The sequence below is a fragment of the Pseudopodoces humilis genome, chromosome 2 (genome assembly GCF_049639895.1).
Source record: "Pseudopodoces humilis isolate 2021_Gansu_Grassland_sample_001 chromosome 2, ASM4963989v1, whole genome shotgun sequence".
In the NCBI taxonomy this organism is placed as follows: Eukaryota; Metazoa; Chordata; class Aves; order Passeriformes; family Paridae; genus Pseudopodoces; species Pseudopodoces humilis.
In genome coordinates, this window is record NC_142201.1 from 565,739 (window position 1) to 576,072 (window position 10,334).

Consider the following 10,334-nt stretch of genomic DNA (forward strand, 5'->3'; position numbering starts at 1 on the left):
TTCAGGTGGCCGCACAGCCTCTTCTCCTAATGAGAGAGATATTGAAAGACCTGAACTGTTTATGTGACATTTCAATAAATAATGCCGAGATTTGACAACATTTCCATATTCCTCCTTTAATGTCTGGATGTCTCTGACTTAATCCCAGTTCCTTGGCATTTATTACTGTTTGTTACACTAACAAGTGAGATTATGAGAATTCTAATGAAGGCTTCCAGTGAAAACCTCTGTGATTAAAATGCCATAATAACAGTTGCATGCATTTATGTGCCTGATTATCATAATCTATTTAGCACAAGTAAACACACAAACAGAAGGAGAAAAGCGAGCCCACCGCCACTCCAGCGAAAGGAGAATTGGAAATGAGGGAGAAACAATGTAAATATGTAAATGTCTTTGTGTATTCTTTTTATCTTTTTTTCTTTTTTTTCCCTCCTCCTCGCTGCCCCCCGCCCCCCCGGCCCGTGTGCTAATGAGACATCCACGGTTCGTCACATGTGGTCCCTCTTTGCTGGCCGGGGTGCGGCTTTTGGGCCATCTGCTGGGGCCACTGTGCCGAACAAAGGCACCCGAGGGCGGGGGGACAGCGCAGCAACCTTTGACATCCCGGCCCGGAGCACCGGGCTCCCCCCGGGGTTTGTTCACTGCCTCGCTCGGCTGCTCCCCCGGGAACTCTGCAGCCCCCCGAAACTCTCCTCTGCACGCTGAGGAGAAATCCCACCCAATTTCTAACAGAGACTTTGCTCTGCAGCTTTCTGGGGAGGATTTTCTTTCAGGTTAATAAACATTTCTGGTGATAACTCATGGGAGGGACTGTCCCGCTCTGGGCTGGGGCAGCCTCACCTCCAGTGCTGGGGACAGCTCTGGGGGGCTCAAGAAAAGATCAGAAGCTGTTGGAAAGTGTCCAAAGGAGGGAGACGGGGATGGGGAAGGGTCTGGAGGGGCCCCACGAGGTCACTGGGTCAGTTCAGCCTGGAGGAGCCTGAGGTCAGAGCTCCCCGGGGCTGCAGCTCCTCCCGAGGGGCAGCGCAGGGACAGCTCCGGGCTCTGCTCCTGCCACAGGGACAGCAGCAGGGAGCGGCTGCAGCTGGCCCAGCAGGGATTTAGGTTGGCTTTTAGGGCAAGGCTCTTCTTTCCCCAGAGGCTGCTGGCACTGCCCAGGCTCCCCAGGGAATGGGCACGGCCCCGAGGCTGCCAGAGCTCCAGGAGCATCCAGGGATGCCCAGGCTGGGCTTGTTGGGGGGTCTGGGCAGGGCAGGGGGGCACTGGGGGATCCCTGGGGGTTCATTCCCACTCAGGACATTCTGCAATTCCAACTTCTCCATTCCCAGGACCTCCCATAATGCCGGCAGTGAAAAGCCCTCGGGCAGGGAGTGTTTCCACAGGAGCCCATCCCAGCCGCCTCCACATCAAACCCACTCAGAGGGCACCAACACCTCTGGCCCAGGGATCATTTCCACAGCAAAAAAATCCTTGGGGCTCGGTCAGGCAGGTGCATTCACCTGTAGCATCGGGGATTTTAAGGAATTTTCCACATGGGCGCAGGGTAGGGACAGGACAAAGGGATAACCTGAGGGAAACTGATTTCCAGGGAGTGTTTGCATGAGAAGCAAAACACATCCAGGATTTTGAGCTTGTTCAGCACTAAAACTTTTCCAGGGTTGCTCCATTTCCAGGTTTCCAGGGAGCTCCATTTTTAAGGAGCTCCCAGCCAAACTCAAGCCGTGGGAAGTGGAAAAGAGGAGGAGGGTACAGGAGTGACACAGACAAGGGGCAAAGTGTGACAAAGGGTTCTGAAAATGTTGGTCAGGAAACTCAAACGAGAGCTGAAAACTCACGATGCACTAAATGGGAAGAAAACCAGGGAATGGGTCCAGGGGGTGCTGTGGATACCCCAAGGGCTGGAGCCCTCTGGAGCCAGGCTGGGAGAGCTGGGGGTGCTCACCTGGACAGGAGAAGCTCCAGGGAGAGCTCAGAGCCCCTTGCAGGGCCTGAAGGGGCTCCAGGAGAGCTGGAGAGGGACTGGGGCCAAGGGCTGCAGGGCCAGGAGCCAGGGAATGGCTGCCAGTGGCAGAGGGCAGGGCTGGATCTTGGGATCTTGGGCAGGAATTGTTCCCTGGCAGGGTGGGCAGGGGCTGGCACAGGTGTCCCCTGCCACTGGCAGCCATTCCCTGGCTCCTGGCCCTGCAGCCCTTGGCAATTGTCTCTCTCCAGCTTTCCTGGGGCTCCTTCAGGCCCTGCAAGGCCACCCTGAGCTCAGCCCAAAGCTTCTCCTGGCCAGGCTGAGCAATCCCAAGCCATTCCCATCAATTCCAGGGGTGTGGAAGCGGTTCCAGGGATCGGCCGTGCCCGGGAGGGGCGACTGAGCCTGACAGGCACAAGAGCCGGAATCCGGCCCGGGTTCTAAACAGGGATTTAATTCCTGTGCTCTCGCTGACAGCAGCCTCTCGAGTGGCAATGGTTTGTAAATGGAGTTTTTTTCCTGCTGGATGAGAACAGGGCATGGCCGATTTGCTGCATGTTTTCCATCCTGCAGATATCACAAACATCAGCTCTGGTATTTGTGAGCCTTCCCTCTGGGTGACTCCTGTGAAGATGAGAAGCTTTTGCAGTCTCTGATTGAATGGGAAGACACGCTGAGATTTTGGCAGAGTGTCTCCAGCACTTGCACGGAACGAGCGTTAACAGAAACAAACCCAGAGCTGGAGCAGAGGAGAAGCCCGAGGGAAAAACAGCTCGGTGAACTCGGGTTTCCTTCTCGGAGATCCCAGGGATCAAATGTGTTAATTGGGCAGGTGGAGCCGCACCAAAAGCCACGGGCTGGGCTCCGCCTGGAAGTCCAAACAACAAAATACATCCGGACCTGAGCGAGATCCGGGAAGAAATTAATGCGGAAAACCTCTGTACCCGAGTGAGATACAACCAGGAGGAAATGAACGCAAAGAAAAAAGGAAGAAAAGGAGGAAAAAGGGCCCAAGCTGAGCACTGAAGGTTTTCTCTCACACCTGCGGTCAGTGGGCAGAGCTCCCCTCACTCCTGTCCCCGCTGGCTTTGTGCTGAGCTTTGTGCTCGGAGGGGCTCGGGCTGGGGCGCTGCTGCTCCCGGGGGACCCCCGAAGATGCCAGTGGGAACTGGGAAGTTTCAGAGGCTCTGGAGCCTGCAGATGGGAGGCTGAGAGCTCCGAGGCAGCGCTGGAACCTTCTCAGGCGTGGGAGCTGCGGCCACACCCCAGCCCTCGGTCCCTCGGGTTCCTCCGGGCCGGAGCGGGGCTGAGGCTGCTCCTCGGGGGGGACACGGGCAGCAAACCCCTCCAACAAGAACCCGGTGACATTCCGAGTGATTTCCAGCACGAAAGAGATAGTCTGCTTTTTATTAAGTTATCACTTCATCATGTTCCCTGATTGCCTTCATTCATGCCTTAGTTGTCTACAGACGCTATTAAAAAAAAATAATCCATATTCATGGCCCGGCAAATGGGCTCCGCTCCACATTTTAGTGTCAAAATCAAGTTCGGGTGAAGGGCTCCTCTGGGAACCCTCCGGGGCCGCTTCCCGGGATGCGCCAGCGAGCGGCGGCTGCGATGCGGAGTCCAGGGAGGGGGAGGTGCGACATTTCACTTGTCATCTCACGGCAGAGATCGGCCCCGTGATTCCCCGCACCCCCTGACAGGGCCGGGCCGTCCCGGTCCCGATCCTGATCCTGATCCTGATCCTGATCCTGATCCTGATCCTGATCCTGATCCTGATCCTGATCCCGATCCCGATCCCGATCCTGATCCTGATCCTGATCCTGATCCTGATCCCGATCCCGATCCCGATCCCGATCCTGATCCTGATCCTGATCCTGATCCTGATCCTGATCCTGATCCTAATCCTGATCCTGATCCCGATCCCGATCCTAATCCTGATCCTGATCCTGATCCTGATCCTGATCCCGATCCCGATCCCGATCCCGATCCCGATCCCGATCCCGATCCCGATCCCGATCCCGATCCCGATCCCGATCCTGATCCCGATCCCGATCCCGATCCCGATCCCGATCCCGATCCCGATCCCGATCCCGATCCTGATCCTGATCCTGATCCTGATCCCGATCCCGATCCCGATCCCGATCCCGATCCCGATCCCGATCCCGATCCCGATCCCGATCCCGATCCCGATCCTGATCCTGATCCTGATCCTGATCCTGATCCCGATCCCGATTCCGATCCTGATCCTGATCCTGATCCTGATCCCGATCCCCATCCCCATCCCGATCCCGATCCCGATCCTGATCCTGATCCTGATCCTGATCCTGATCCCGATCCTGATCCCGATTCTGATCCCGATCCTGATATTGATCCCGATCCTGATCCCGATCCTGATCCCGATCCCGATCCTGATCCTGATCCTGATCCTGATCCTGATCCCGATCCTGATCCTGATCCCGATTCTGATCCTGATCCCGATCCCGATCCTGATCCTGATCCTGATCCCGATCCTGATCCCGATTCTGATCCTGATCCTGATCCCGATCCCGATCCCGATCCCGATCCCGATCCCACTCCTGCTCCCGATCCCGATCCCAATCCCAATCCTGATCCCGATCCCGATCCCGATCCCGATCCCAATCCTCATCCCTATCCCACTCCCGCTCCCGATCCCGATCCTCATCCCTATCCCGATCCCTATCCCGATCCCAATCCCGATCCCGCTCCTGCTCCCGATCCCGATCCCGATCCCGATCCCGATCCTGATCCCGATCCTCATCCCTATCCCGATCCCGATCCCAATCCCGATCCCGATCCCGCTCCTGCTCCCGATCCCGATCCCAATCCCCGCCCCGCTCAGACCCCGCGGGCCGCGCCCGGGGCAGAGTTCACGGTCACACGGGGGACAGAGGTCACCCAGGACATCGCTCCCTTCGGGACTCAGATCCCGAGATTTCTGCTGCGGGATCGGAGAGGGATTTCCTCTCTGGAGGGGGCAGAGGGGAAAAAAAGAAACGAGGAAAAGAAGAAACAAGGAAAAAAGGAAAAGAGAAGAAAAGGAAAAACAATAAAAAAATAAAAAGGGAGAAAAAGGGGAAAGGAGGAAAGAGGAAGGAAAAGGAGAAAAGGAGGGGGAAGGAAAAGAGGAAAGGGAAGGGGGAGGGGAAAAGGAAAAAGAAAAAAGGAAAAGGAAAAGGAAAAGGAAAAGGAAAAGGAAAAGGAAAAGGAAAAAAGGAAAAGGAAAAGGAAAAGGAAAAGGAAAAGGAAAAGGAAAAGGAAAAGGAAAAGGAAAAGGAAAAGGAAAAGGAAAAGGAAAAGGAAAAGGAAAAGGAAAAGGAAAAGGAAAAGGAAAAAGGAAAAGGAAAAGGAAAAGGAAAAGGAAAAGGAAAAGGAACCAGTCCACTGCCCATTTCTCCCTCCCACAGCCTCAGGGTGATGCCAGAGCGGCCTCAGGATGCAGTGGCCCCAAGCTCCGGCTGCCCCCAGGCACCTCTGCCCTCTGTCCATCCCTCTGTCCATCCCCTCTGTCCATCCCCTGTGTCCATCCCCTGTGTCCATCCCCTCTGTACATCCCCTGTGTCCATCCCCTGTGTCCATCCCCTCTGTCCATCCCCTCTGTCCATCCCCTGTGTCCATCCCCTCTGTCCATCATCCCCTGTGTCCATCCCCTGTGTCCATCCCCTCTGTCCATCCCCTGTGTCCATCCCCTCTGTCCATCATCCCCTGTGTCCATCCCCTGTGTCCATCCCCTCTGTCCATCCCCTCTGTACATCCCCTGTGTCCATCCCCTGTGTCCATCCCCTGTGTCCATCCCCTGTGTCCATCCCCTGTGTCCATCCCGAGGCCGGAGCCTGTTCCCCGCCTTTCCCCGCTGTCCCAGCTCTGTTCCGGCCCCCCGGGAGGCTCCTGCCCCCCGCCCCGAGGGGGCCCGGCCGGCCCTGCTGGGGTTCAGCCGCTCCCCGGGACCCCCCCCCCCCCCCCCCGTTTGGCGGGTACGAGCTTTGAGGAAGAAAAGGTTTAAGAAGGAAAATCACCGGGCCCGGGGACACAGGAGACGAGAGATGCGGAGTTTTCCTCGTTCTCACGCCAGCACCGCTGCCCTGGGGGGGACCCCCCCATCCCGGCCTGCCCGGGGCCCGTTCCCACTCCTGGGGCCGGGCCCTGCCGGGAGCCGGGAAGGGCGCAGGGCTGGAATTCGTTGTGCTCGTTGTTCTCCTGCTTTCCGCGGCTCCGGCACTCCGGCCACAGGCAGCGCCCGGCTCCGCTGCCGCTTCCCCAGCTCGGAATAAATCAAACTTCTCCCAGACTTTCCCCTTCCCGCACCTCCGGGGCTCCCCCGTGCCCGGGGTGTCCCCCCCGGGCGGGCCGGGAGGCTGCGGGACACACGCCGGGCGGCGGCCCCGGCTGGCGCGGGGACAGATTTTCCTAATTGACCTGTTACGGATCATCCCCGCAACCGTTGGGAACCACATTTCCACGCTTCACTTCTTAACGTTTTAAATACATATTTAACGGATGGTTGAGGCTTGCCGGGCCAGCTGGGAAACACACGGGTGTAAAAATAATACAACAAAGGCAAAGGGGCCGGGGGGGCCGGCGGGGAGGGGGCGGCCGGGGGATTTACCCCAGTGCGAGGAAGCTCCGACCCTGTTGCGCGGAGCTGCCGGGGAGAGGGGACTCGCCGGGAGCCGGGAGAGCCGCGCAGGAAGGCGGGAGGCATTTCCGAAGGTCGTTTTTTGTTCTCCTGTTAACGTCTTGCACTCTTTCCTTCTTTCTGTCTCTCCCCTCTCCTGTTCCCTACTCGCTGGAGGCTTTTTGGGGGGCAGATTTGGGTTGGATGCTCCGAGAACTGCTCCAGGTGGCTGCGGGGCCGGAGCCGGGGGATGCTCGGGGCAGTTCGCTCGTGGGGAACGGAGAGGCCGGAACGCCGCTTCTCTCCGCCTCTGTCTGCACCGCTTACCGGGGGAATAAAGCCCGAGCTCGGGGCAGGAGCGGGCACCGGGCGGGGGAAGCGGGGCCGAGCGCTGCCGGCGGGGCGGACGGGCCGGGCACCGGGGAACACCGACGTGCCGGGGGCTGTTTGCTCCCGTCCCCGTCCCCTCCCGCCCCCCCGACAGCTGTTCCCGGCGCTGTCATTGTTGCATTTTATTATGGATTTGACAAAAGTCCCTCCCCCCCGCCGCGCCCCCCCCCCCCCCCCCGCCGGGCTCCCCGCGCCGCTCCGGCCGGCGCCCCCCTCCCGCCCGCCCGCCCCATCGAGCCGGAGCGGCCCCGGTGACATCAGCCGTGCCCCCGGCGCCGCCGCCGATTGGCGCAGCCCCCCTCCCGCCCGGTGACATCGTTCCTCCCCGGCGCGGCTATAAAGCGGCCGCCGCTCCGCCGCAAGGTGCGCGCTGCTGCCGTGCTCGCCCGTCCCGGCGCGCCGCTCGCCACGGTGAGTGCCCCCCGCGCCCGCGCGGAGCCTCGGCCCGACCGGCGGAGCGAGGGACGGGACGGGACGGGACGGGACGGGACGGGACGGGACGGGACGGGATGGAATGGGATGGGACGGGAGCCGCCCCCCGGCGAGTGGAGGGCGGGCAGCGGGGCCGGTCCAGCCGGGGCTGGAGGAGCGGGCTCGCCGTCGGGGCGGGCGCGGTGCCCCCGGAGAGCTGCGGCGGGCGCTGACCCGGGGCCGCCCGCGGGCTCTCTCCCTTCCCCGCAGGCTGCCCGGTGCGCGCCGCCGCCCCGCCCGCCGGGCCATGGACTCGGACGCCAGCCTGGTTTCCAGCCGCCCGTCCTCCCCGGAGCCCGATGACCTCTTCCTCACGGCCAGGAATAAAGGCAGCGGCGGGGGCTTCACGGGCGGCACCGTGTCCAGCTCCACGCAGAGCGACTCCCCGCCGGAGCTGAGCGCCGAGCTGCGCAGCGCCATGAGCGCTGCGGGGGTGGTGGTGGTGGACAAGCTGGGCTTCAAGTCCTCGTCGTCGTCCTCCTCCTCGTCCTCCTCTTCCTCCTCCAAGAAGGACAAGAAGCAGATGACGGAGCCGGAGCTGCAGCAGCTGCGGCTGAAGATCAACAGCCGGGAGCGCAAGAGGATGCACGACCTGAACATCGCCATGGACGGGCTGCGGGAGGTGATGCCCTACGCGCACGGCCCGTCGGTGCGCAAGCTCTCCAAGATCGCCACTCTGCTCCTGGCGCGCAACTACATCCTCATGCTCACCAACTCCCTGGAGGAGATGAAGCGCCTGGTCAGCGAGATCTACGGCGGCCACCACGCCGGTTTCCACCCCGCCGCCTGTCCCGGCGGCATGGGCGCGCACTCGGCTCCGCTGCCCGGCCACCCGGCTCACCCCGCCTCCCACCCCGTGCACCACCCGATCCTGCCCCCCGCCGCCGTCTCCAGCGCCTCCCTGCCCGGCTCCGGCCTCTCTGCCGTCAGCTCCATCCGGCCCCCGCACGGGCTCCTCAAGTCGCCCTCGGCCGCCGCCGCCGCCGCCCCGCTGGGCAGCGGCTTCCAGCACTGGGGGGGGATGCCGTGCCCCTGCAGCATGTGCCAGGTGTCGGCCCCGCCGCACCACCACGTCTCGGGCATGGGCACGGCCAGCCTGCCCAGATTAGCCACCGACACCAAATGAGCCCCTCGGCGGGGCGGCCCCGCCGCGCTCCCGGCGCCTCCAGGACCTACAAACGCTCCCCCCCGGCGGCAGCGGCACCCCCCCGAGGGGCTGCGGGAGGGGATGGAGCCCGGCTCGGGGTCTGCCCTGCTCCCCCAAACGCCGGGAGAACCCCTCCCGCACGAGAAAAGCCCCGCGCATCTCCTGTATTTCTAATTTTGCGACGTTGCCGAGAGCTCCGGAGGAGGGGAGGGCGGCGGTGCCCGGGCTGGCCGCGAACGGAGGAACCAAACCCGCCCAGGGGCTTCGGCTCCTTCATCCGCTCCTCCCTTCTCTCCCTCCCCTCTCCCGCTCTCGTTTCCACGCGCAGAGCCTCCGGAGCCCTTCCCGGGTCGCATCCCCCCGGAAAGGCCATCCCGGGGCTCCCGGGGCCGGCAGCAGCTCCGGGGGAAGCGCAGCCGGGAATTCCGGGGTCGGGAATTCCGGGGCCGTTCCCCGCTCTCCCCGCCGGGGCTTTGGGCTCTTTCGGCTCCGGGATTTGTAAATAGACCGAGAAGGACGCGAGTCCGCTCCGCCTGAGCTTTCCGTCCGTGCACTTGTTCTGTGTCAGCCTCATGAGTGAAAAAGGGGTCGCTTTGCCTTCATTTCGTTGGTTTGGGTTTTTGGGGTTTGTTGGGTTGTTTTAAGCGTATAACACGTTTGTTTTGGTTATTATTTTTTTTACGTTCCTGCCACCTTTAACCAAGTTTGAACTCTTTAATGCTCTTTCTGTGTAGGAACTTTCACCCTGTCCGTGTTGCAATACTGAGAGCTTGGGCTTGTTTCTGAAATAACAACTTTTCTTATCGCTGCCCCTCGCAGAGATTTTATCATCTGTTTATTTTTGTAAAAAAAACACACAAAAAAAACCAAAAACAAAAAAGAAAAAGAAAAAAAAAAGTTGCTAAATAATATTTATTACTTGTTTGGTTGCAAAAAAAAAAAAAAAAGTGATCCACTGTTGAGATTTTAAATAAAATTAAAAAAAAAAAAATTTAAATAAATGTCCTTTTCCTCTTCCTCCTTTTCCTCTTCCTCGCTGTCTCGGGAAGGCGGAGACTGATGGGGAAGTGATGGGAATATTTTAGGCGCATCCTTGACTTTCGCGGAGTTTTTTATCAGTTTGCTTCGCCAGCGAATCGAAACGATTTGAGGTTTGGGTTTGGGTTTTCTGGTTTTTTTTCTCCTTCTTCGTTTGTTCCATTTAGAATCGAGCGGCGAGGGAAAACCGCGTCGGTAAAGTGAAAATTCCTCTGTCGAATCCAGCGCTTGGCAAAAGCGAAATATGAATTAAATATGAATTAAATATTAATTCGGGAGAGGAACCATTCAGGCTGGCGCTGAGTTCGCTCACTGCGATGCTTTCTGCGCATTTGACCTTCAACTAAAAACGCACCAAACGAAAATCCACGGAAAAGAAAATTATTTAGGAGACAACCCCCTCATTTTCTCTCCTCCCGAAGCCGCTGGTGTCCGTGGCCCGGGCAGATTTTGGCAGTTCTGGACTCAAGTCCCGGGGCAGGAAATATTTCACCCAGCCCGAGGAAAGGGCTCCGGTGTTTGAGGAAAAGGAGCTCGGGAGGCTCCGGGACGGGCTGAGGTTCCCTCGGCGCTGTCGGGGCTGCAGGGGCAAAACCTTTCCCATCTCTCTCCAGCCCCACAAACATTTATTTAAAATAACCGCCGGGCTGGCAGAAATGCACAATTATCCATAAATGCTGAGGGCT

At 59.5% G+C, this 10,334-nt stretch overlaps 1 protein-coding gene across 1 annotated transcript; it reads left to right on the forward strand.

The window, feature by feature from the left end:
* Positions 1-7,373: 7,373 nt before the first annotated feature.
* Positions 7,374-9,560, forward strand: LOC102101843 (oligodendrocyte transcription factor 2). Its single transcript, XM_005526585.2, has 2 exons — positions 7,374-7,403; positions 7,674-9,560. Exon 2 carries the CDS (start codon positions 7,711-7,713, stop codon positions 8,587-8,589), a length of 879 nt encoding a protein of 292 aa, XP_005526642.1. The 5' UTR covers positions 7,374-7,403; positions 7,674-7,710; the 3' UTR covers positions 8,590-9,560.
* Positions 9,561-10,334: the final 774 nt, after the last annotated feature.

What these genes read in the sequence shown, in the direction of transcription:
- LOC102101843 (XM_005526585.2), top strand. Translation starts at nt 7,711, where the DNA reads ATGGACTCGGACGCCAGCCTGGTTTCCAGCCGCCCGTCCTCCCCGGAG.